The 27,393-nt window shown below is 38.7% G+C and overlaps 1 protein-coding gene across 2 annotated transcripts; it reads left to right on the top strand.

Annotated features, from left to right (window-relative positions):
* The first annotated feature begins 618 nt into the window (after positions 1-618).
* Positions 619-26,525, top strand: SEH1L (SEH1 like nucleoporin). 2 transcript variants are annotated; one of them, XM_029921292.1, is made up of 9 exons: positions 619-849; positions 5,852-5,902; positions 8,292-8,438; positions 12,419-12,630; positions 15,791-15,889; positions 20,556-20,696; positions 21,428-21,585; positions 22,913-23,063; positions 25,716-26,525. In XM_029921292.1, exons 1-9 carry the CDS (start codon positions 739-741, stop codon positions 25,909-25,911), a joined length of 1,266 nt encoding a protein of 421 aa, XP_029777152.1. In that variant the 5' UTR covers positions 619-738; the 3' UTR covers positions 25,912-26,525. The 2 variants fall into 2 exon arrangements, with proteins under 2 accessions (XP_029777152.1, XP_029777153.1); XM_029921293.1 differs by lacking the exon at positions 25,716-26,525 and adding an exon at positions 24,088-24,279.
* Positions 26,526-27,393: the final 868 nt, after the last annotated feature.

Raw genomic sequence — 27,393 nt, 5'->3', positions numbered from 1 at the left:
AGAGTCTGATGTTCAATCCCCTGGCCAATCAGGCTCCCCTCTTTAGGAAGACCTTTCTAATTTCTAGCATCTCTCTGCCCACATCTTGGTTCTTGACACTTCCAAGCCTGTTCTACCGGTAAAATCTTTAAACATTTTGACCGGCTCCTTCCCTTTTCTCTCCCTCACATCAACTCTCCCACCTCCATAACCCTCAGTTCTTCCCTCTCAACTCTATTCCTCCTGTCTTTACTTTTCCGCTGAGCCCGGACTCCTTAGGTGCATCTCCACCCTTTGCTCCTTAGTTGTCCCTGCAAAGTTCCCTCCCGTCTCTACTTCTTCCGAACACTCGGCCGATGTCAGAGGGCGGCGAGGCGGGGAACGACACTGACCAATATTGACTCAGGGCCCAGGACTGTAGATGGTTCTTCTAACTTTCTTACTTTTCCCAATTATCATACTTCAACAATGAATTCCTTTAATTCTCATTACAGTTCAGGAAAGCCTATTCTTTCCAAAGCTCTTGCCGCTACTACGCTCCCTCAGAAAACGCAAGCGCAGTCATCTTCGCCCCGCCCAGGCCTCGCGGGGCATGATGGGCAAAGGGGTGGGGAGCGGCGCGGGGACGCGCGGGGAGCTCGCACGGTGCGCGCCCCGGCGGCGGCGGGGTGCAGGTGGGCTGAGGCCCGCGCGTCGTCGCGGACGCCCTCTTCGGAGGTGGGAGGGGCAGAGGGAGGAGGCGCGGGCCCGGCGGAAGCCATGTTTGTGGCGCGCAGCATCGCGGCGGACCATAAGGATCTCATCCATGATGTCTCTTTCGACTTTCACGGGCGACGGATGGCTACCTGCTCCAGTGACCAGAGTGTTAAGGTGCGCGCGGAGGCTTTGGGTGGGGCTGAGCCCAGAAGGAGGGGGAGTGGAAGCGTGCACGACCCGCTTTTAGAGCGGAGGAAAGGCGCGTGGAAAGGGGACTACTCCACATTTTGAGGCACGCCGCTGGGCACGAGGTCTGGAGCACACGGAGGGTGGGCGGCTGGCCTGCTCCGCCGTGCTCGCCCCAATATTGTGGGGTCACAGCGCTCCCTCGGGCGGGGGGGCCCGCGCTGCTTTGCGCCTGCGCGTAGGGGGAGGGCGGGATGGCGTCATAGCCACGTGCGCGCTCCCGCCTCTGGGGGCTTTGGGAGCACGCGGGTTCCAGTTTGGGTCGTGTGCCTGAGGGCCCCGCGGCCTAAGCGGCAAGGCTTTCTCAGACTGTGCGAGTGTGGATGTAGTTGTCCTGTTATCACGCTGGTTCGGCCAGAGGACTTTGCCTCGCCACCTACAGTGCAGTCAGTTCAGCGTGTTAGTCTTAAGTGCCGTGGTGGACTTGTTGCTCATCTTGGGGAGATTGTCTCTCCGTGTGTTGACAATAGGAAGCTCACCTTTTTTCGCCATCGAAGAAATATATCCGTTTATATCTAACAAAGTTCTTTCTCTGCGTGCTATTAGGGAGATGGAGTGCTTGTTTCATAAAGATCGTGTAAATGTCGCCGCGGACCATAAGGATCTGCTTTGACTAGCAGATTTTCTGTAATAAGAGGATGGTCTTTGGGATTTAGGAACTTTAGAGATTATGATAGTGTAAACGACAATAGACTTGAAGACGAAAGCTGGACTGAGGATTATTTGCATTTTCGACAACTCCAGAAATAACCGAAAATCTTATTAAGGATAGAGTTTACTACTTGCCTTTCTCAGGCAAGTTTGATACCAGTGATCCCTCAGAGAGAAATTACAACTAATGTTCCCTTTCGAAAAATAGTAATGTCACCAAATCCATGGAATAACTATAGTGTTCTAATTCCTAAAAAGTTTAAAATCACTTAATTTTTCTTAATTGTAGTAAGCTAACCATATTTAAATCTACAGCACAGTACAGTGGCATTAAGCACTACATTCACGTTGTTGTGCAACTGTCACCACTATATATTTCTGGAACTTTTTCTTCATTCTAAACTAAAACTCATTACTCAATAACTCCTTTTTCCACTGCCCCAGTCCCTGGTCACTTCTAATACACTTCATTTCTTTTTTTTTAATGTTTATTTATTTTGAGAAAGAACAAGCGGGAGAGGGGCAGAGAGAGGGAGAGAGAGAGAATCCCAAGCAGGCTCCATGCTCAGCGCAGAACTGGACATGGGGATTGATCTCATGACCCGTGAGAGCGTGACTTGAGCCTAAATGAAGAGTCAGGGGCCCAACTGAGCCACCCAGGTGCCCCTCTAATATTTTCTTTATAAATTTAACTATGCTGGGGATCGCATATAAACTTAACCATACAATATTTGCCCGTTTGTGTTTGGTTCATTTCACCTAGCATGATGTTTCCAAGGTTCATCCATATTTGTGGTATATATTGTAATTTCATTAAGATTTAATAATAATTTTGTTGTACGTGGACACATTTTCTGTAGATATTTATCTATCCACTTGTTGAATATTGAGTAATTAAGTGTCTGTTAACCTAATAGGCCATACATTTTCTTTATCCACTTATTACTGAATCTCTAAATCTTTCAGTTTGTAGGTTTTGTCTGTTGGAAGTAGTATTGCAGTGGAAATCTTCATTACTTTAGGCTTTTTGTTTTTTGAGTGATTTCCTTAGTCTCATTCAAGTAGAGAAATTAGTGAGTATTTTAAAAGCTTTTGTGAATAATTGGCAGATTGTCTTTTTGAAGGTTATACCATTTTACGATTAAAGTATTAATTTGATAGGATAATTGTCCATATCAGGCATTATTAACATTTTTTCTCTAATTTTTAAAATTGTGGTAAGATACACATAACATAAAATTTATTGTTGGAACTGTGTTTAAGTGTGTAGTTTAGTGGTATTAAGCACATTCATATCTGTGCACCCATCACCACCATCTATTTATAGAACTTTTTTGTTTTGTAAAATTGAAACTTTATACTCATTAAATAATAACTTCCCATTCTCCCTATCATCACCCCCTGGTTACTTCCGTTCCCCTTTCTATCTTTATGAATTTGACTAGATAACCTCCTACAAGTGGAGTCATACAGTAATTTGTCTTTTTTGTAACTGGTTTAGTTCACTTAGCATCGTGTCTTTGAAGTTTGCACATGTTGGAGCATGTGTTAGAATTTTCTTCCTTTTTAAGGCCGAATATTACACTATCTGTATTGTAAATACCAAATTTTGCTTAACATTCATCTGTCAGTGGACTTGGGTTGCTTCTATGTTTTTTGTTATTGTGGATAATTCTGCTAGAAATGTCAGTATACAAATACCTCTTGGAAACCCTGTTTTCAACTCTTTTGGGTGTGTACCCAGAAGTAGAATTGCTGCATCATGTAGTAATTCTATTTTTAGTTTTTTGAGGAGTTTATCATTTCATTTTTTAAAGAGGTTAAAATGCTGTCTTGTTTTCATAGTCTATATTTTTAGTTTATAATAAGATTAAATATTTTGCTTTTGTTAGTTACGTAAACAATTGGTCCTCATTATTGGCAAATTCTGTATTTGTGAATTCACCTGCTTCTACAATTTATTTGAGACCTCAAAATCAATATTCATAGTTATTTGCTTGACATGAGCACAGTAGCAAAAAATTGGGAGTTGCCCAATATGCGTGTTCCCAACTGAGGTTAAACAGCTGCTATTTTATTTTATTTTTATTATTATTATTTTTTACTTAATATTAAATTTATATCCAAGTTAGCATGTAGTGTAATAATGAATAATTTCAGGAGTAGATTCCATGGATTCATCCCCTATGTATAACACCCAGTGCTCATCCAATAAGTGTCTTCCTTAATGCCCCTTACCATTTAGCCAGTCCTTCCCCCCATGATCCCTCCAGCAGCCCTCAGTTTGTTCTCTGTATTTAAAAGTCTCTTATGTTTTGTTCCCCTCCCTGTTTTTATATTGTTTTTGCTTCCTTTCCCTTATGTTCATCATTTTGTATCTTAAGTTCCTCATGCGAGTGAAGTCATGATATTTGTCTTTCTCTGATTAATTTTATTTAGCATAATGCCTTCTAGTTCCATCTACGTAGTTGCAAATGGCAAGACTCCATTCTTTTTGATTGCTGAGTAATACTCCATTGTATGTATATATACCGTTTCTTCTTTATCCATTCATCCGTTGATGGGCATTTGGGCACTTTCCATACTTTGGCTGCTGTTGATAGTGCTGCTTAAACATTGAGGTGCATGAGCCCCTTTGAAACAGCACACCTGTATCCCTCAGATAAGTACCTAGTAGGGCAATTGCTGGGTCTTAGGGGTAGTTCTATTTTTAATTTTTTGAGGAACCTACATACTATTTTCCAGAGTGGCTGCACCAGTTTGCATTCTCACCAGCAGTGCAAAAGAGATCCTCTTTCTCCATATACTCACCATCATCTGTTGTTGCCAGAGTTGTTAATTGTAGTCATTCTGACTGGTGTGAGGTGGTATTCATTGTGGTTTTAATTTGCATTTCCCTGATAATGAGCGATTTTGAGCAGTTTTTCATGTGTCGGTTGGCCATTTGAGTGTCTTTGGAGAAGTGTCTGTTCATGTCTTTTGCCCATTTCTTCACTGAGTTATTTGTTTTTTGGGTGCTGTTTGATAAGTTCTTTATATATTTTGGATACTAACCATTTATCTGATATTTCACTTGCAAATATCTTCTCTAGTTCAGTCGGTTGCCTTTTAGTTTTGCGGCAATATGGTTTTCTTATTTGGACTCTCATAGTATCCTTTTTTTTTTGTTTTTTTTGTTTTTTTTTTTTTGAAAAAGAGAGAGGGAGAGAGAGAATCCCAAGCAGGCTCTGCACTGTTAGCACAGAGCCTGATGTAGGGCTTGAACTCTTCAACTGTGATTGTGACCTGAGCCGAAATCAAGAGTTAGGCACTTAACTGACTGAGCCATCCAGGTGCCCACAAGTGTCCCATTTCACTGTCTGTTTTGTCCCATGTTTTTCACATTTCTTCCCCTCTTGTTGGTAATTTCACTGTCTAAAATTGTCCCCAAGTATAGTGCTGAAGTGGTGCCTAGTGATGTTAGGTGCAACAAGGCTGTTATGTGCCCTGCAGAGAAAATATGTGTGTTAGGAAAGTTTCATTGAGACATGATTTGCTGCTGGCTCTGATTTCAGTGTTAATGAACTAATAATAGCTACTAAAAAAGTGTCTTTAAATAGACACATACATGAAATGAGATTATGTATTGATTAGTTGACAGATAATGTTGTGAATCTCACCTGGTGTTTCCCCTGGGAGCAGTGGTTCAGTGTTTGCCGGTTCAGTGTTTGGAGCAACATTGTAGAATACAACTACTACAATAACAAGACTTGATCATAACTGTAGGTGTCTTTGTTACCTGTGAGAGCATAGATTCTTTACCCTCCTGCTCAGCCTGGTACCTGGTGCTCCCCAGGTTCTTGGCTTTTTGTGTGTGTGAAATATTTGTTTGTTTATTTATTTAGAGAAAGAGAGAATGTGCGCGCGTGTGCGAGAGAGAGAGGGAGGGAGGGAGGTGGGGAGGGAGAGCGAGCATGAGCAGGGACGTACAGAGGAGGAGAGACAATCCCAAGCAGGCTCCATACTGTGTCAGTGAAGAACCCCCTGCAGGGCTTCATCTGACAAATGGTGAGATTATGACCTGAGCCAAAATCAAGAGTTAGATACTTGACTGACTGAGCCACCCAGGAGCCCCCCGGGTTCGTAATAAATATCTGCATGAATGAAGGTTTACTTACTGGTTGGTTGTATTATTTTGTGTATTTATGTTCATTTCTTTTGCGTTAATACTGATTCAGTCTTCATGTTTGTCATGTTTGTAGAAGATTTTGTATAAAATATGTCGTTTGTTTTCTTGTAGGTCTGGGATAAAAGTGAAAATGGGGATTGGCATTGTACTGCTAGTTGGAAGGTTAGTATACTTTTCCTAAAATATTTTGTGTTTAACCATTAAGGTAACAAAAATGTGCTTCAGAAAATTTGAGAGTAGGAAAATGTGCAATTTCATACCATTCTCACATAACTATTCTTAGCATTTTAGTATTTATTACTTCTCTGTTCCTTTGCATATTTTTAATAGTTGTGGTATTTTGTATAAGTTCTATTTCTTTTCAGCTTTATTCAGGTAGAATTTTACATACCATTAGAGTCATCAATTTTAAATGTAGAGTTCAGCAAATTTTAGTAAATTTCTACACTTGTGTAGCCTGAAATTTCCCTTGTGCCCGTTTGGGGTCAATCCCCATTCTCGACCCAAGCCCTAGGCAACCACTGAACTGTGTTCTGTCTCTGTAGTTTTACTTTTTCTAGACATTTCATATAAATGGAATTCTACAATATGTAGTTATTTGCGTCTGGCTGCTTTCCCTTTTCCTTGAGGTTCATTCATGTTGTGGTATGTATCAGCACTTTGATCCTCCCATCCAAGTACTACCCAGGCCCGACCCTGCTTAGCTTCCGAGATCAGACGAGATCGGCCACGTTCAGGGTGGTATGGCCATAGGCAGTTTGATCCTTTATACACAATACAGTGGCATTTACCACGTTCACAGTGTTGGTACAACTACCACCTCTATCCAGTTCCAGAACTATCACTCCAAAGGAAACCCCTATTTCTTGCCTTTCAGTTTAACAACTTATTTCATAAATAGTTTCGTATGTTTCTAAAGCTTGCTTAAAAACATAAATGTAGCAGTAAAACATGAATATACCAATAAATATACACTGTTTTGTTCTACTGATGATACCTGGTGTGAGTTGTTTCCTTTTTATTATGATGAACATCTCTGTGTAATCTTTATTTTTTAGTTAGGTTGTGCTTTACTGGAAATCTCATATTTAACAGTCTCACTGCTCTAGTGCATTTATAAACTAATGATTTATATAAATAAGTAGTGAAACAAAAAAGACCAGACAACAAAAAGGATAAAAAATAAGAGTGCAAAATTTACCTTCTCTACTGTGTAGAAATTACATGATTATGAAAGTGTTCTGAGATTAAATGTGAAAGTATTAGATATACAGAAGCATGAAACAAAGTGTATAAACATAATTGGTGGACTGATGCTTGTTGTACTGTATTTTTACTGGAAAGCACAAATGAAACTCTATTGGTGTGAAATTCTTTCCTTCCTTCCTTCCTCCCTTCCTTCCTCCCTCCCTCCGTCCCTCCTTCCTTCCTGAGAGAGAGAGAGAGAGAGAGAGAGAGAGAGAGAGGGAGTGAGAGAGAGCATGTGTGCAAGTAAGCAAGGGGCAGAGAGAGAGAGAGAAGTGGGGCCCACCCGGGGCTTGTGTTTTACCGGAAGTGAGGCTCATGCTCACCTGAAATGGGACTTGAACTCATGAACTGAGAGATCATGATCTGAGCTGAAGTCAGATGCTTAATGACTGAGCCACCCAGGTCATAGGTTTTGTTTTTTAAAGTTTATTTATTTTTGAGAGGTGGGGGAGGGAGGGGGAGGGGAGAGTGGGAGGGAGGCAGAGGGAAAGAGTCCCGGGCAGGCCCTGTGCGGTGATCCCAGCTCCGTGCGGGCTTGGTCTCACAGACCTCAAGACCACGACCTAAGCTGAAATCAGGAGTCGTGCCCTTAACACACTGAGCCACCCAGGTGCCCCATTGGGAAGTGCTCTAGGACCTTTCTGCTCCTTTTTTCCCCCTTTTGTCAACATGAGACTTGAAGAATAGTAATTTGGCATTTTTCACATAATAAAGGTAATGCTACTGAGCTTTAAGTTATGTTCTCAGAATACAAGGATTTGGGCTTCTCTGTAGTTTATCAGTCATTGCCTCACTTCCTAGACTAGTCCACTGGCTAGCCAGGTTTCAGAATCATTTAAACATTTTACTGCTATAGTTTCTGTACACTGTTACGCTTTAGAAGCAAATAATTTTGGCTAGTTGTATTTATTTTATTAGATGGCTTTTCCTGTAGAGAGAATTTGCAAGTAAAAAAAATGGTGGACTGATAGATCATTTTTTTTAAAGTTTGATTAGGCTAAATTCTGAAGCAGGTTTCTGTTAGTATTGGAAGAGGTCAACTTTATCCAGCTGGATTTTTATTTATTAGTAAAATGTTAGAAGGACTTGACTCCAGAAGTCCTAAATAGAGAATGTCTTAGAATATCTTTTAAGAGTTAACAATTTTCAGGTCTTAATTTTTTATTTAAATGTAAAATTGAATAGCATTCGGTTCTTACTGAAAAAACGTATGTTCTGTTTTCTCAAGTAAAGCTTTGTATGTGTGAAATATAAGTAAAGTCAATTTTTGTTGTTTTTTTTTTTTTATAAAATAATTCCTCAGACACATAGTGGATCTGTGTGGCGTGTGACCTGGGCCCATCCAGAATTTGGACAGGTTTTGGCTTCTTGTTCTTTTGACCGAACAGCTGCTGTGTGGGAAGAAATAGTAGGAGAATCAAATGATAAGCTGCGAGGACAGAGTCACTGGGTGAGACATTTGTTGATTTTGGCGTTTTGGGGAGGAGGGTGTATGACGTCAAGGAGCATCAGTCTTTCCAAGAACACCTCAGGCACTTGATATGATGTTACCACTCGTATGTTTACCAGTTCTATTTTTCCTCTTCCAAGTTTTTCTGCTACTTGTTTATTTAATTTTGTCTTGGGCCTGAAGTGATACTCAGGAGCACTCATGGCATTGTTGAATGATAACTTTCGTGACAAATCTGTAGTATTTGCATTGTCCTAGAGTGAGTGCCCTCTAAAAATCCATTAAAATGTTATTTTTTCTCCTTTGGTTACCTTTGCTTTCTTAAAAAATAGACTCTTTATCTGCTTCTGCTATTCTCTGCTCTTCCCTGATTGGATGTTTGATTTTAAACAAGAGTATAATGTGCTAGTTCCATGTCTGGAAAGTGAGGGAAGTGAACTAGATTACCTTTAAGACCATTCCGATGTGTTTTTTTTTTTTAATTTCTTGTGATAGATAATTAGGCACAAGGTATAAATGAATGTATACAGTGACAACTTCCTAGAGTCAACCACTATTTAAATTTTTTGTGTATTTTTAGGTATATTCTATGCCTTTATAAGGACATAAATACAGTGTTTCCTTTTCTGTTTACCAGTCCTGTCCTCCTTCCTTTCAACAGGAATGTGTGCATGTTACCAGTACTGCTCTTTTTTTCTGTTTCATAATATAAATCGTGGTAGAATTTATATTGGATATATACCTAGTAGTAGAATTGCTGGCTCCTATGGTAGGTCTGTGTTTTATTTTCCAGAGTGACCGTATCATTGTTTTATTCCTACCAGGAATGCAGGAGTGTTTCAGTCTTTCCACATCCTTGTCAGTGCTCGATGGTTTTTTCCCCCATTAGAGCTATCCTAGTGGGTGTGAAATGGCATCTTCTTGTGGGTTTTTAAAAATTTTTATTTAATTCCAAGTTAGTCAACATGTAGAGTAATCATGGTTTCAGGAGTATACTTCAGTGATAAACCACTTACGCGTCTCGCCCACTGCTCACTCTGACACGTGCCCTCCTTAATGCCTGTCACCCATCCAGCCTGTCCTCCTACCGCCTCAGTTTGTTCTGTGTACCTACGAGTCTCTTACAGTTTGCCTCGTCTGTCTTTATCTTATTTTCTTTCTTTTTCCCTATGTTTATCTGTTTTGTTTATTAAATTCCATTTTTTTTTTTTTTGCATTTCCCTAATGGTTAGTGATGTTGAACACATTTTTATGTGTTGATTGGTTGTTTGTATATCTTGTAATGTCTTGATTTGTAAGAATTTATTGCTCATGTAAATTTGGTCTTCCTAACTCAGTTCCTGAGATACTACTTCCAGAACCCTTGGAATTTCCTAAGTGGTCAGAGTGAGAAAGGTATCTTTTGTTATGTTAATGAGGCGACTTTGGGACTGTGCCTAAGGTTGGAGGCTGGTTGCCAGTGGAGTCAGCTTTGTGCTTAGAGGGCTGGAACTTTGTCTCACCCCTGACCTCCGGGGAGGGAAGAGGGGCTGGTACTTGAATCAGTTGCCATTGGCTAATGCGTTAATCAGTCATGTCCCTGTAATGACTGAAGTCTCCGTAAAAACCCCAGAGAACATGGTTCAGAGAGTTTTGGGGTTGATGAACATGTGGAGATGTGGGAAGAGTGGTAAGCCTGGAGAGGGCATAGAAGCTCCTTACTCCTTCCCCATGCCTTGCTCTATGCATCTCTCCCATCTGGCTGTTCTGAGTTCTGTCCTTTTATAAGTTGGTGATCTGTTAAGCAGAATGTCTGAATTTTGAGAGCTGCTTAGGTGTTTGAAGTGGGGACAGTCTTGCATGATTGAACCCTTAACCTATGGGATCTGATACTGTTTCTGGGTAGATAGAGTCAAAATTGAGTTGAATTCTTGGACAGCTTACTGCTATCCAAGAATTAATTGCTGAAGGGGAGGTCTTCTCCAACCCCAAATTGGAATTGTTACCAGAAGTCTTTATTTCTTTTTTTTTTTTTAATGTTTGTTTATTTTTAAGAGACAGAGAGAGACAGTGTGATCATAGGAGGGGCAGAGAGAGAGAGAGAGAGAGAGAGACAGACACACACACACACACACACACACACACAGAATCCGAAGCAGCTGTCAGCACAGAGCCGGATGCGGGGCTCGAACCCACCAACTGTGAGATCATGACCTGAGCCGAAGTTGGATGCTTAACCGACTGAGCCACCAGGTGCCCTGGGGATTCTTTATTTAGGAAAATGTCTCTTCAAGTCCTTTGACCATTTAAAAAAATATATATTTTTTTGGCTTTGAGTGGTAGTTCTTTATCTCCTGGATATTAATCCCTTTTCAGTTACATGATATGCAAATATTTCCTCCCATTCTGAGTTACCTTCTCTCTCTCTTGACAGTGTCCTTTGATGCACAAAATTAAAAATTTTTCATGAAGTCCAATTAATTTTTTTTGTTTCCTGTGTTTTTTGTGTCATATTCAAGAAATCATTGTCAAATCCAATGCCATAAAGACTTTCCCCAAAGTTTTATATTAAGAGTATTATAATAATTTTTAGCTCTTAAATTGAGGTCTTTTGTTCATTTGTACTTAAGTTTTGCATATGGTGTAAGGTAAGGGTACAACTTCATACTCTTTCTCTCTTCCTCTTTCCCTCCCCTTCCCCCCTTTTTATAAAATAATCTCTACCCCCAACGTGGGGCTCAAACTCATGACCCTGAGATCAAGAGTCACATGCTCTACTTATTGAGCCTGCCAGGCTTCCCCCACTTCATTCTTTTGTATGTTAGTGTCCAGTTTTCCCAGGATCTTTTATGGGAATGACTGCCCTATTGCCCTTGGTAGATGCCAGTTTTAGATAGTAGGCTTGTGCAGTGAAATGTAAAAAGCAAGGCCGAAGGGCCCACAGTAACCCCCTGGCTGAATATAAACAGGTCCATTAGGCAGCCTACCTCAAAATGTCTTTAGGCCCTAACTACCCAATGGGTCACTTAGAACCAGTCACAGTTACCAAAAAAGACAAAGTTCTGTAAGTCCGCATACCTGCCCCCTTCCACCTTTAAGTGCAGCCCCTACTGGATGCCTCACAGCAGATAGCCTCTGCTTTGCGCTCCTTTCCCCAACTCTGTCGTGTTCTATTCGATAAACTTCTATCTCCTTTATTCTGCCTCGGGTGAGTCCTTTCACTGCCCTTGCCTCCAGCTTCCACCCTTTATGTTGCCCCACATTTAGGGGCCCCCATCTGATCAGTAGAGACACCACACCCATTCCCAATTGAATGGTTTTGGCATCTTCATTAAAAATCCATTGACCATATATATACAGGATTTATTTCTGGACTCTGTTCTGTTCTATTGCTGTATAGGTCTCCTTAATGCCAATATCATAGTCTTTTAATTACTCTAGGTTTGTAGCTTGCATGCTATTCATATTTTATAAATTAAAAAAAAATTTATTTAAATAATCTCTATACCCAGTATGGGCCTTGGACTCATGACCTGAAGATTAAGTCACATGCTCTACCAACTGAGCCAGCCAGGTGCCCCTACAATTTAAAAAAACTTTTTTATTTTTAATGTTTGTTTATTCTTTGAGAGAAAGAGATAGAGCATGAGAAGGGAAGGGGCAGAGAGAGAGGGAGACACAGAATCTGAAGCAGGCTCCAGGCTCTGAGCTGTCAGCACAGACTCCAGTGCAGGGCTCGGACTCATGAACTGTGATATCATGACCTGAGCTGAAGTTGGACACTTAACTGACTGTGCCACATAGGCCCCCTGGGAATGAATAATTATAGGTCACTTACTGATTGCCAGCTGTGTATGTAGTATTTTGCTGTGGAGGAAATTGAGGTCTAGGTGGTTTTTAAGTAACTTATTCATGGTTACATACCAAGTAAAGTAGTGTGATTTTATGTTCTTTCCATTGTATCATCATTTATTTTGTATATAAATAATTTTTTTTTTCAGGTTAAGAGGACAACTCTGGTGGATAGCAGAACATCCGTTACCGATGTGAAATTTGCCCCTAAGCATATGGGTCTTATGTTAGCAACCTGTTCAGCAGATGGTATAGTAAGAATATATGAGGCACCAGATGTTATGAATCTCAGCCAGTGGTCTCTGCAGCATGAGATTTCATGTAAGCTAAGCTGTAGTTGTATTTCGTGGAACCCTTCGAGGTAAGCTTACACAGAAAACCTGATAGTATAATCCTGGTAAAACAAATTCATAATTTCTAAGCTAAGCATTTGATGGTTTAATTTCCTTAAAATGTTTTACTTAGGTAGCCATGTTTATTATTTTTAAAAATATATATTGTGTAGAATAAAAATTTTCCCTAATTTACCCTGCACCCTGTCATGTCTCTGTCCCCTATTTTTATTACACAGAAGAAGCCAACCATTGTAAATATTTTGGTGTGCATCTTCTGGCATTTCCATGTATATACAAAGAAATCTTTAATGTGTTCATAAACACATAAGTATATGTCAGTATAAACATACCATGTAAATGTAGACCCAAAACACATGGACACATATAGACATACATTCTCTCTGCTTGAAATTTGCCTTTTTCGGGCACCTGGGTGGCTCAGTCGGTTGAGCCTCCGACCTCAGCTCAGGTCAGATCTCACATTCGTGGGTTCGAGCCCCGCGTCGGGCTCCGTGCTGACAGCTAGCTCAGAGCCTGGAGCCTGCTTCCAGTTCTGTGTCTCCTTCTCTCTCTGCCCCTCCCCCTCTCATGCTCTGTCTCTCTCTGTATCAAAAATAAATAAAACATTTAAAAAAATTTTAAAAAATTTGCCTTTTTCATTTACAAATATATTGTGGCTATTTTCCCACTTAGTATAATTAATCCTCCCTTATTTATTTAAAAATTTAAAAAATTTCTTTTAAATGTTTGTTTATTTTTGAGACAGAGAGACAGAGTGCAAACAGGGGAGGAACAGAGAGAAAAGGAGACACGGATTCTGAAACAGGCTCCAGGCTCTGAGCTGTCAGCACAGAGCCCAACGTGGGGCTTGAACCCACGAACTGTGAAATCATGACCTGAGCCGAAGTTGGACACTTTACTGACTGAGCCACCCAGGCGCCCCTAAAAAAGTTTTTTTAATTTTTGAGAGAGGGAGAGACAGAGCATGAGTGGGGGAGGAGCAGAGAGAGAGAGGGAGACACAGAATCAGCAGGCTCCAGTTTCTGAGGTGTCAGCACAGAGCCAGAAGCAGAGCTCGAACTCAAGAATTGTGAGATCATTCCCTGAGCCAAAGTCTGACACTTAGCCAACTGAGCCACCCAGGCACCCCACTTCTACCTTGTTTTTTTAATTGCTGTATAGAGCATGTCTTTGACGATATCATAGTTGGTTTATTTTCATGCTTTTTGTCTTCCCTGTGTGTTAGTCTTTGCGTATCTATTTGTAGTTATGAACAAGAGACCATTATGCCTAGTAGAGAAAACAGGTTTTCTCTGTCTCTTCTGTTAGGTGCTCTGTTTTCTCAGTAGCTTACTCTCTTACCTAGGGGTTGGCTGAGTTTCATCCTAGTTGGTGAGTGTGATGGCAGGATTTCCTTGTAGGGAGTATAGACCAAGGGAACCAAGGAAACCAGCAGGCTGGGGTACCCCAAATTGCCAAAGTCAGGAGGACTTGGCTTTTGGGATGGAGCTCCTCAATGTTCCTTCTTGTTCCTCTCCCTGTCAGTTTTGGGGTGCTGTTTGATTTCAGGGTCTCTTTCCTCTTTTAAGTTTAGATCATCTCACTTATCCTTCCTCAGACTCTCTTTAGCTAGAGCCCAGTTAGCTGCCAGCCAAGGGCTTTTCTGATGGCACATTGATTTCTAGGACTGTTATGATGGTGTTATTCTTTCATCATTTCCATGGAATCTTAGGAGGGAGGGGAAGGAGAGGTAGGTGATCAATCTACTTCATTCAGAGAACTGGAGAGTTTGTCTCACGGTTTAATTGTGAGTCATATTTGGGACATGGTTTTAATGTGAACAGCTTATTTCTGGATGTACAAATGAAGTAATCTTCAGTTCAAGTTGTTATCTGGATGTTTTATAATTTCATTTAAAAATGTTTTTAAATGACTAAACTGGCTGGCTCGGTCGGTGGGGCCATGTGACTCTTGGTCTTCAGGTTGTGAGTTCGGGTTTACTTAAAAATAAATGTTTCTTAAAAGATTTATATTTTGAAAATATTAGAATGTTACTATAAATGCATTTGCTCTAATATTTAACATTAAAAAACAAAGTTTAATGAACATTGAAAAAAGCAAGTTTATGAGATACAGAAACTACTTGGAATTTATCTCTTTGAATGGCTAAGATTTATTTTATTACCATACTATCTTTCCAGATTTACTTTATTACTGTAGCACTTTGCAGTTTACTAGGTATTTTTCTTATCTAGGTGACTTGATTTCTTTATCATTTAGTAATAAAAAAACTAAACCTTTTTTTTAAATTACCACATTGTGTTTTCACCTTTATGAGATTGGCAGATGACAATGTCAACAATGTCAGCTGTTAAACAGGGGTTAATGTTTATAGAGATGTTACTTAATCTGGATGAGGGAGGCACAGGAAATCAATATTGAGGCAATTAGGTACAGAAAAGAAAAAATAATGTAACCTAAAGTTTACTTCAGTAGAGTTCATTATCTTACTATTCTCTTTTGCCTTTCTATAAACCTAGAGAAGAGAATGATATGTGGATAGTAGGCCTTCTTGAGGTGTGGTCTTTTTCTACTTTTTCTCCTTTTATCAGGATTTCTTTTCTCTTCTTTTTTTTTTTTTTTTAAAGTTTATTTTGAGAGAGAGGGCCCCTGCGGGACTTGATCTCATGAACCCTGTGGTCATGACTCGAGCCTACTAAACTATCCAGGTGTCCCCAGGGTTTCTTCTTTTTGTACAAAGCACTTAAAATCTTTTTGTCATGAAGTGGTCACCATAGGATTACCTTCCATTTCATAGTTAAGGACCAAATCTTTCAGGAAGAAAGACCTCTTGGCTGTCTTGGCTGTCTGTTTGTTTTTGTCTGCTTTTTGGCACTCTCTTTTAATCTATTGAATGCTTTAAACTTTTTCTTTTGGGAAAAGAGCTACTTTCTGTCAGCAAGAGGGGCAAGAGGATGGTATTATCTGTCTCCATGTTGAGCATTCTCAAGGACACACCCTCCCAAGGTGCGACTGTGTCAGATATACTGCAGAGATCTAGTCACAGTAGTGGCATGCTTACTCGTGGGTTGTAGAGCTACTTGATCACAGGTTTTTCTAATTCTTTGATTTAGATGTATATTAACTTTATACTTATGTAAAATAGTTTTTACTCTTCATTTCTAGCTCTCGTGCTCATTCCCCCATGATCGCTGTAGGAAGTGATGACAGTAGTCCAAATGCAATGGCCAAGGTTCAGATTTTCGAATATAATGAAAATACCAGGTTAGTACTGCTTTAGTCTAATTATTGTTCTTAATTGCATTTAATTTTTAAAAATATTATTTCCTTATTCATTCATTGAATTATGCATGATTCATTACATATTTACTACTTTCCTAGGCTATGCCAAGTTGTGCCAGGCTACCATAATATAAGATTGAGTGATAAAGAGGAAAAGGTGACTGATTTCCTAGTATGTTCCGTATTGCAGAGAAAACAATCATAGTAAAAAGTGGTGATGAATTTTATAAACTGAGAGAATCAGGATGTTAAGGGTTTACTACACCTGGGAAGAAGGGGGCAGGAAGGTTCACTCCAGACAAGACCCATAGGATGAGTAAAAAGTAAAATGTCAAAGAGGTCAAAACATTCCAAATGGAGAAAACTACATGTGATAAGATACATGAACAGAGAAAACCAATATATTTTTATTGCAGTTGAAACGTAATACGCAAAAGGGAGTGTGTGAGAAATATGCCAGGCTTATATCTGCAAGACCCAGTGTTTCATGTTTAGATTTTATGGGTAATATGAAGCCATTGAAAGATTTTTAAGTTGGGAAATAATAGGTTTGGATGGTAGTTAAACTCTCCCATAGGTGTGGAAAGTATTTTAGAGGGCAGCATGAGTGGATTCAGTGATTGAATGCTGTTGTAACAGACCAGGTGGGAGATGATAGTGGCTTTGGCATAGAGTAGTGGCAATGGAGATGGAGAGAAGTGGACAGTGAGAATAATTTAAGAAATGGTATCAATAGGATCTGATGACTAAATTTAGAAGGTGAAGAATGGGGGAGCTAATGAGATGATTTTCGAGGTTCTGGCTTAATAATTCTGAGGACATTTGGAAACAGGACAGATTTGAGGAGAGTGTAGCAGCCTGTGAAGGAAAATTTATTTTGGGTCATGTTGAGATACCTGCAGTACTTCTGAGAACTGTAAGCTGTGTGTCTGAGGTGTTCGCAGAATCTTGTAGGTGAAAAGAGCACCCATCAGTTGATCAGGTGGGCTTCACGTGTGCTAGGTAACAATTTTGGGTCTACGGGTCAGAATTGGGTAGAGCCAGAAGCAGAAGAGAACAATAGTTCCCTTATCCATAGGGGAGACGTTCCAAGACCCCCAGTGGCCGCCTCTAATAGTACCAAACTCTGTATTAATCTGTTTTTTTCTATACATACATAAATATGATAAAATTTATAAGTTACGCAGAGTATGAGATTAACAATATCTAGTAACAAAATAGCTATACTATAATAAAAGTTATTTGAATGCAACCTCTCTTAAAATAGCTTTTTGTGCTCTATTCACTATTCTGTGATCATGTGAGATGATAAAATGCCTACGTGAGTGATGTAGGCATGTTGACACAGTGTTAGGCTACTGCTGACTGTCTGACTGCAAGTCAGGGGGATTTGATTGTGTATAATAAACCTTGGGAAGTGAGACTGTGGCTAATGGGGTGACCACTGTATTTTAATTCCTGTGGGCTCTGCAATTTAGAATGTTACTAGGATTTTTGAGGGGTTCTTACACCAGCCCTGTACCTTCCCAGATTCTTGATTTCTTCAGAGAGACTGTTTACTGTCCAGTAGAACTTGCTGCACTGATACAAATACCCCATACCTGTGCCAGCTAAGGCGGTGGCCACCAGCCACATGCCACTATTGAAGCTTGAATGTGGCTTCTACAGCTGAAGAATTGCATTTGTTCATTTAGAAAACAAACTGAGGGCTGAAGAGGGAGGAGGGAAGGGAAGGGGGGTGATGGTCATGGAGGAGGGCACTTGTAGGGAAGGGCACTGGGTGTTATATGGAAACCAACTTGGTAACAAACTATTAATAAAAATTTTTTAACTTTTATTTATTTTTGAGAGACAGAGACAGAGTATGAATGGGGGAGGAGCAGAGAGAAAGGGGGACACAGAATCCAAAGCAGGCTCTAGGCTCTGAGCTGGCAGCACAGAGTGTGACGCGGGGCTCGAACCCACGGACTGTGAGTTGGACGCTTAACTGACTGAACCACCCAAGTGCCCCTGCATTTGTTCATTTTTATTAATTTAAATTTAAATAGGCACATGTGGCTAGTGGCTGTAGTATTGGCCAGCACGGTTCTACAATATAGGAACCTTCCTCTAGAACTTTTTGAGGCTTTCATAGCCTTTTAAGCTATTATTAAAGCTATGAGCTACATTATTAGCACATTTTAAAGAGGCTTTATGAAGAGTTAATACTGTTAAAGTAGTTGCTTTCAACCTTAGCTGAACAGATGAGTTTGGAGACATAAATCTAAAACTTTGAAGGTGGACCATTTCTAAAACAAAGGAGAATGAAAACTACTTTATAAATAATATTTGAGTAAGGGAATAAAAAACTTGGAATTCTGAAAGAAAATATAGGGCAGATAGAAAGTACCTAAAACTTAAAAGAATTCAGTGATAAAGATAATCCAAAATTGTGTATAAGTCTCTTAGTAGAATAAGTCTAGATTAGGGGCTAGATTCCCTGTATTTGCTCCTATACCAAGGAGCCCTGCAGTGGAACATTCTGGGGTTAGTTAAGTGGCTCACTTGTGCAGTGACGACATCAAAGGCTTTGGCATTTTCCATTTTTTAGCTGTCATTTAGTGTGTTGGTGACAGCTTACTCCTAGATCACAAGATCATTTCCAGGTTTCACATGTAGGTACAAAGAAGGACATTAGCTTTTATGTATCTTTTTGTATGAGGGAGGGAAAAGATTATCTGGAAGCATTTTAGGAAGCTTTCTCATTTGGTTCCACTGACCAGAATTGGGTCACATACTGTGCTTTAGCTGCAAGAGAGTAGATAGCAAGTGCCTGGCATTTTCTGCATCTCGAATGACCAGAATGGCATTGGGTAGGTCATGGTGCTGTGTGCGAGTGTGTGTGGGATTGACTTAGGAAGATCAGCCATTTTGGATTGGTCCCTGGTTTGTTTCTTTGAAGTAAGAGTTGTCCAAAGGTTCTTTCTTATACAGAGTGACCGTGGTACATAGAGGATATGTGATAGTGGAGTATGTAGCATCCAGTTATGCGTACCTGACTGAGCTTTCTGTAAGTGCTACCACCATTTAGTACAGAGGAAACATTTATCGAATTAACCAGTATTGGATATTTTTATTTCTATCGGTGAATGAAAATATTAAGACAGACCCGGTCTTCATAATGGTACAAGTGCCTATATTTATACAGGTTATACTGCATTTTCACATACATTATGAAATTTGAATTTTAACAATCACCTTATGAGGATTTTTATTACATTTATATTTATTATATTTACTTATATTAGCACTATTTTACAAATGAAGAAACAGATCAACAAAGTAAAATGACTTGTCTAGCATCCAACACAGGAGTTATGACCACACAGTAGAAGCAGCAAGGGTGTGGACTAGAGTACTTAGGATGATCATATAAGGGAAGACAAGGTCAGTGAGAGACCTTGGAGGAATGCACTAACTTGGAGACATTTGAGGAAAATGTTGGTGTGAAAAGAAGGCCAACCAACGAGTGTTGGGAACACTGGTATATCAGAGGAGGGTAGTGAAAAGGGAAGATAGGTACCTCTCTCTAACTGTTACACCCAGGGTGATGTGCTTCAGTTCTGTCCCTGATACTGAATTGACAACGGAGAAAAACGATAGAAAACTTGTATCTGTTGTCTCCTTCGTTATCTTCTCCATCTGTAGATGTAGAAATAAGATTGTAAGGATGAAACAGATATCAGGTTAGTGCCCTTATTACCACTAAAAAACTCAATTTCTCCTGTTATCAGCTTCATTTTCCAATTTATATGCAAATACTTAGGAAATTCAGTTACCCTTTTCTTGAAGGTAGATATTATTGGCTAATAAATCAGCATCTCATTTTCTTTTTTTTTATTAAGTTTACTTATTTTGAGAGAGAGAGAGAGAGTGTGCACAGCAGGGGAAGGCATAGAGAGTGGGGGAGAAATAATCCAGGCAGGCTCCTCATTGTCAGTGTAGAGCCTGATGTGGGGCTTGATCTCATGAACTGCGAGATCATGACCTGAGCTGAGATAAAGAGTCAGAAACTTAACCAACTGAGCCACCTAGGCGCCCTAGCATCTTGCTCTAATTAAAGTTTCTTTTTAAACTGTTCTATTCTAAACTTACAAAACCAAAGAACAAAATCTGGGGGCTTTATTAGTTTCCCAGGGCTGCCTTAACAAATCACTACAAACAAAACAAAAATTAAAACAAAAATTTATTCTCGGTTCTGGAGGCCAGAAATCTGAAATCAAGGTGAGGTTAGCACCATGCTTCTTCCACAATTCTTCCTTTTCTCCAGGCGTCTGGTGTCTTCTGGAGGTCCTTGGTGTCTGGACGCATAATTCCAGTCTCCCCCTGTCTTCATATGGTTTTTTTCTCTGTATCTCCTGTTCTGTCTTTTATAAAGGTAATCCAGGATGATCTTATCCTGGGATCCTTAATTACATATGCAAAGACCCTTTTTCTAAATTAGGTCACATTCAGTTTCTGGGGGTTAGGCCTTGGTCATACTATATTTGAACTGCAGAGGTCAATACTATTTCATTGTGAACAATGTGAAAAAAGTGAGATGTCTCAACATGAGGAGTTTTAAAATTTTTAATTTCTGAAAATTTCAGTGTAAATTTTTTTTTATTAGGAAATACGCAAAAGCTGAAACCCTCATGACAGTCACAGATCCTGTCCACGATATTGCCTTTGCTCCAAACTTGGGAAGGTCTTTCCATATCCTAGCCATAGCAACCAAAGATGTGAGAATTTTTACATTAAAGCCTGTGAGGTGAGTTTGAAGCAATTACGAATTTAAAAATGCTCTTAACTCATGATTATTTTCATTTGTGGAGGAGAATGAAGAGGCAATTGTAATCTGAAGAATGGATTTTTTGATGAACATTTTATCTAAAATATATGACTTTGAGGATGGGGAGTTGAATAAAGACAGGAGATTTAGGTTTTCCTGATTGCATTTTATTTAGGCTGTTAAAATGAATTGGATCCTCTGAATATAATTGGTGTAAATGTTTGAATAAATGAGAGGTGGCAGGTTACTTAAATTAGCAGGGACAATTAAATTAGCTCTGAGACATCTTGTGAATAATATTATTCAGGCTTTAATTTTGGAATTGTGAATTTCAGTTCTTTTTTTTTCTTCCTTTCCCCCCTTCTATTCTTCCCTTCCTACAGCTTTCCTTTTAAAATTAATTGTTGTATATTTTATTCCTCAACCTTGTTTGGGTGAATAAAGTCCTCTTTTGTTGTTCTTTCCTTCCATGAAATAATCACTGAATAATTTTTAGGTGGTAGGATCATCCCAGGTGCTGGAGAATCAAAGTGACGTGACTCAGCTCTCAGTGAATTAAGGTTGGGGAATGTGGGAGGGAAGGTGGCAGTTTGGGATGTTAACATAATTATAAAATAATATGGTAAGTATGTGTGTTTTTTAAATTTAGAACCGTGTGTGTGTATAAAATCTTTTCTCAGCATTTCTCAGGAAAATCTTTTTATTAATAGGAAAGAACTTACCTCCTCTGGTGGACCAACAAAATTTGAAATCCATATAGTGGCTCAGTTTGATAATCATAATTCCCAGGTCTGGCGAGTGAGTTGGAATATAACAGGGACAGTGTTAGCATCTTCAGGAGATGATGGCTGTGTAAGATTGTGGAAAGGTAAGGTTTTAATGAAGTGATTGTCACTCTGTTGTTACTTTAGAATTTTCATTTAGAAAAGTTAAGTCAGAAATATTTTGGAAAAAAAAATTATCTTTCTGCAGTTACTATTCAATTAATATATTTGTGTTATTTTGAACCTCCATCAGTGTACCTAGTTCATGGCAGTTAATGACACTTTTATTGTTTTTTAAGTTTCCATGTGGTGCTCCTTTTAAAACTAAAAGTAGTTGTAGCAGAATATGCAGTATCTCCAAAAGATACCGTTTGCTATGTGTGTCCTTTGTGTGATTGTTGTACAAACGCAGGATAGGACTACAGACATCTCTTATTAAATAACTGCTCCAGCTAGCCAGCCCATAATAGGAGAAAATCCAGTTTCATCCCCACCTCCTCTCTGCAAAAGTTCAGTAATCTTCAGACCACTGGTTCTGAAAGTTTCTTACAAATGCCATGCTGAGTGAGAATTCAGTCTGGTAATTTGATGTTGGCTGTGGTTGCTGTAGCATGGTCTGCATTTTTCCATGGACGTTTATTCTACTGGGTAAAGATGTCCTTGGTCCTTGTCCCACTCTAGTCAGTGGCGTCCATGTAAGCTTTAGCTTAGGTCATGTACCCTGAGTGGTTATTGTTTCTCAAAATGCAGTTTGGCCGAGTTCCCCATGATCAGATTTAGGCTGTGGGAGAACCAGCCCAGACCTCCCTTTCCTCAATGTCATTTGCTGTGTAAGACTTTGCTTCTCTTTCTTGCCTCTGGGCTTTCGTCAGGACCACCCATCTTCACCCCCCCCCCCCCCCCCCCCCCCCCCCCCCCCCCCCCCCCCCCCCCCCCCCCCCCCCCCCCCCCCCCCCCCCCCCCCCCCCCCCCCCCGCACCCATGGGCTCTCTAACTCAGGTTTCCTGGGATCCGTGTCCCCAGTGACCTGTTTTGCATTAGAAGAATTAGGCCTTAGTGGGTTAGCCACTCAAACCCCAAAGGAGGGGTCCGTCTCTGAGGACATTAAGTACCCCCATGACTTATATAAGAAGACAACCCCATTACCCTACATGTACAAGAAATTGAACTTCATTATCATAAAAATGAAGAATTTATTTTGGTATTAATGTAGTTGCTTAGGGAATTGTCTCTAAAATACTCTTCTAAAACTTTAAAAAATTGGTTAAATTGAGATATGTATTTTATTTAAAAAATGTCTTTAACATTTATCTCGAGAGATATGCAGCCCTCTTTTGTTTTTTTAATTGTAGTTTAAGAGTTTGAATACAGAGTTTTGCCCTTGAACAAAGCTATTAGCCATGTTAATGTATTTGACCATTTTCCTTTCAGCTAATTATATGGACAATTGGAAGTGTACTGGTATTTTGAAAGGTAATGGGAGCCCTGTCAATGGGAATTCTCAGCAGGGAAACTCAAATCCTTCCCTAGGTTCAAATATCCCAAATCTTCAAAATTCATTAAATGGATCTTCTTCTGGCAGGTAGGCTGTTTTGTGGGAAAACTAGAAATTATCTCCTTTTTAAGTCATTCTGGTAGCCAGACTAAAGGTGTGTAATTTCATGAATTTTAAGATTGAATGAAGAAATTCATGTACAATTATTATACTAGAAAAAAATCACTTTGTTAGCTCTGTATTTAGTTTACATAATCATAATATTTATAGGTGGATTGTTAAGCCCTTAAACAAACTAAAGTATATTCTGAAATTTAGTGGTCTCTCAGAAATGTTTATAACTTTAAGATTTTACTTTGCTTCTCAAGTAAGATGAAGCACAAATCTGGGATAATGCTGAGGATTTTAGTCCTAGATGAGCATTAGTATGTTAGTGGTAGTAGAGTGTGTGTGTGTGTGTGTGTGTGTGTGTGTGTGTGTGTGTGTGTGTGAGTGTGAGTGTGTGTGTGTGAGAGAGTGTTTTAAACCTTTAATGGAGATTGTAAGAGAAAATGGTAAATTTTGATTTCTTGATTTTTAGGATTTTTAATATATTTTAGATTCTTATTTATCTTGACAATGTGATCTAAAGAGTCATCCTTTGTTTTCATATTGAAATTTCAAATATGTGAATTTGTAAAATAAACTTACTTTTATATGCCTTTGTGAATAATTTGGAATACAAGTCAGGAAACTTCAAAGCATAGCCCTTATTAAATGTGGTTATCCTGTTGTAATCTTAGAATTCTATTTAAAATGTCTTCAACTATTTTTATATTGTTAAATTTTTATAAAAAAAGTCCTACTGTTTGATTTTGAGGTTTAAGTATTTGTATGAAAACAGTTTCAGGTTACCGCAGAAGATACCAGATTATAAAAACAATTTCATGAACAAAGGATACTACTGTTAATTGAAAAAAAAAAATCTGGTGTTTGGTTGCTGCCTGTACTGTGTATATTCTTTTGTAAAGAGCTTTGAAGTTTTGATCTGTATTCTTACTGTGCCAATAACCGTGTGCGTTAGATCTGTGATGCATTTTCCCTTCTCCATTTGTATTATGTCCTTTAACAGAAAGCACAGCTGAGTACCAGCTAACTGGAGTAACTTTGCTGTTTTGCTGCTTGTTGCATGCACACAGGAATGGAAAGCGAGCTCCTTTTCCCCTTCCCCAGCGCCGTTTGACCTCTCCCAAGATACACCAGCAGCCTGCTTACTACTAAACGCAATCCAAAAGGCCTTTAAAAAATACAGTGTATATCATTTTTTTGTACGAGCCAGTTTATTGACACTATTTGAAACTTTTGAAATCTAAATGGAGAGGCTTTTTGTTGAGTCGTTGTCACCAAAACAATTTTTTGAAATGTTCCCGAAACTAACATGTGTTTTAAAACTAAAAGGATTGTTTCTATCCTTGTAAGTAGTTGGGAGGAGGGAAAACACCACTTTATTCCAGTTAGAGAATGTTTCTTTTGTTTTCTAAAACAGCAAGCTGAAATGATGAATTTTTACAATTTTAATTTGAAGATTGAATAAATATTTTTCATAAAGATTGTTTTGAGTGCTAATTTGTTTATTACCTTTTGTAGAACTGGCTTACATATGATATTATTTAATACAACTGTCATTTCTTTGTAATATTAAAAAATATTAGTAAAGGAGTGAGAGAAGTAGTAGTGAAATGAAAGTAATTTGTATAGTTTGTGGCCAAATTAAACATTTGGTATTGCTTCATTTATAATTTGGTAGTAAAATGAAAACATCTTTGTAAGTTTCCAATTCATATTCACTAAAGAACTAAATGTTTCTAATATGTGCTTGTATATATTTTATGGTATAATTTCGTGGCTTAAGTTTTCCTTCAAGTCAAAATTTGGAAACATACTATCAGAGGAGCAGTTAAAAATTTGCTTAAATTGTGCGTGCACGTTAACCTCCACATTCCAAGTCTCAGGATTTTAATTTAGTTGGCTGCTTCATTTAGTTCATGTTCTCTAGAACTTTGATGACAAAGCTGTAAGTCTTTGTTTGCTAATATGCTTAAGTATTACGGGTAAGTTATAAAATGGTGGAAGAGTAACAATAGGACATATTCTTTGAGCTCTCTTACTTATCAAAATTTTGTACTATTTAAGGTTTTTGCAGAAAAGCAGCTAAGTGTTTTCAAAGGTTGTTATTTCTTCAGAAGTATATGGCAATAGCTGGCCATACTTTGTGAAAGTATATTTGGATTGGTTCTCAGTGTCATATATGCACTACAAAACGTGTGCCTGCTGCTACCACAAACGAAGCATTGCTTAAAATAAAAAGCTTATTAGATTTGTAAATTTCCAGGATTGCATCAAATATGTTTCTGAAAGATTTGAAAATGTTTTAAATTATAAAATGTCTTTTTTTGGAACATTCATACTGATAATTTTTTTTAACATTTTAAGTTTAACAGATTATATTTCTTTCTTTCAAGTTTCTATACTTGCTTAAGCAAGCTTGATTTGAGTAAGGGTCTTGGTTTTTGCGATTATGTTCTGTTAGTTTTGGCATGAATATACTAAAGCTTTTTTTTCCAGCATGTGTTTTCTCCTCTTTGGTTCTCTTTGTATTTACTACTTTTCTCTTTTTCTTCTGTTTTTTTTCTTTCCCTTTTTTTTTTTCTGTTGTTTTTGTTTTGTTTTGGTGTTTTGTTCCTGTCTTCATTGTTTCAGGTATTTCTTTCCCCCTCTGGACCCCCCACGGGCTGGATCGAGATGGTCCAGTTATGCCCAGCTCCTTCCTCCTCCTCCTCCTCCTCTGGTAGAGCACTCTTGCGATGCTGACACTGCCAACCTCCAGTATCCTCACCCTCGCAGACGGTCTCTCTCTCGGCCTCTTAACCCCTTACCTGAGAACGAAGGGGTTTAAAACACTGGTGTAACACTTAAAGGCCTTTTTCAAGTGCTTGTAAATGCTTTCATTCCTGGCTGCTTCTTGTTTTTCTTCATTTTCTTTCAGAAGATTTTTCTAAGTTAGGGTCCGTCTTGCATGTATTACAACCAGAACACAGTGTTTGGGACCTAAATGTGTTTGTGCTTCTACATCAAAGGCATTGGCCTCACTGGTTGATAACCTTTGATGAAATGCCCTGAGTACAAGTAACATGAACTGTGAGAGTTACAGTAGCTGATTTCACTTTTAAAGTGCCTATTCTATTTAGTTTTATCTTGAACTGCTATGGTATTAATTATCTTATGGTTTGTCATTCTGGTTAATATGAAAGCATATCATAAAGTTCACTTTGCCTTTGAGACATATTAAGAAATGTTTTAAATTTTACAGGCTAATGTTGGATCTGACTAGTTTGTAAAAATAAATCATTCCTGTGTATAAAGCAGCAAAACAGAATAATGGACTCTGGTTTGTTTGTTTGTTTGTTTGTTTTTGAAAGGAAATTGCCATTTACTACTTGGACTTGCTGTTTAAAGCTTTTGTAATTATTCTCCAAGTAGATTATTTAATAAAATATATTTTAAACGATATGAATCTGTTGCCTTATGAAAACAGTGTACAGCTGGCCCTTGAACAGCATGGGTTTAAACTGCACTGGTCCACTTATAGGAAGATTTTTTTTCAGTAAATGCAGCAGGTACTGTAAATGTAGCTTCTATTCCCTGTGATTTTCTTAATAGCATTTTCTTTTCTGTAGCTTTATTGTAAGAAAACATCATGTAATATGTATAACATACAAAATAGGTGTTAATTGACTGTTTATGTTACAGTAAAGCCTCTGGTCAACAGGAGGCCATTAAGTAGTCCAAAGTTAGACTCAGATTTTTGACTGTGGGCACATTGGCACCATCTAACCCCTGAGTTGTTTAAGGGTCAACTATATTCTATTTGATAGATGGTAAAGCTTATATCTCCTTATACAATGTTGTAAAACAATAAAAAATTAGGACATTTATTTAAAAAGATTGGAAGTTAGTATATAGACTAACACCTACAACTGACAGAGGTTGACTTTCAATCTAATTGCACATTAGATTCATTTTTAATGCTACTTATAAACTTGAAACCAGAAACTACTTGGCAGTAATTATGGTAAAATGATTAAAACTATGGAACTAGTAATGTTTTCTCAAGAATTAACAAGGATTTAACTCTTTAGAACTAGAGATGGATGCAATTTGAAAAATATTTCAAATGTCTCAATCACACAATTTTTATTACCATATAATTTTATTTTTTATTTTTATTTTTTCCATAATATTTTATTGTCAAATTGGTTTCCATACAACACCCAGTGCTCTTCCCCACAAGTGCCCTCCTCCAACACCACCACCTCTTTCCCTTCCCCCTTCCCCTTCAACCCTCAGTTCGTTTTCAGTATTCAATAGTCTCTCAAGT

The sequence above is a fragment of the Suricata suricatta genome, chromosome 14 (assembly GCF_006229205.1).
Source record: "Suricata suricatta isolate VVHF042 chromosome 14, meerkat_22Aug2017_6uvM2_HiC, whole genome shotgun sequence".
In the NCBI taxonomy this organism is placed as follows: Eukaryota; Metazoa; Chordata; class Mammalia; order Carnivora; family Herpestidae; genus Suricata; species Suricata suricatta.
Note: the sequence above shows the minus strand (reverse complement) of the source record. Positions and strands in the feature narration are given on the sequence as shown.

Coding starts and splice junctions, on each gene's coding strand:
- SEH1L (XM_029921292.1), top strand. CDS start 739: ATGTTTGTGGCGCGCAGCATCGCGGCGGACCATAAGGATCTCATCCAT. Junction 15,890..20,555: donor GAATATAATGAAAATACCAG/GTTAGTACTGCT, acceptor TTTTTTTATTAG/GAAATACGCAAAAGCTGAAA. Junction 23,064..25,715: donor AATGGATCTTCTTCTGGCAG/GTAGGCTGTTTT, acceptor TCATTGTTTCAG/GTATTTCTTTCCCCCTCTGG.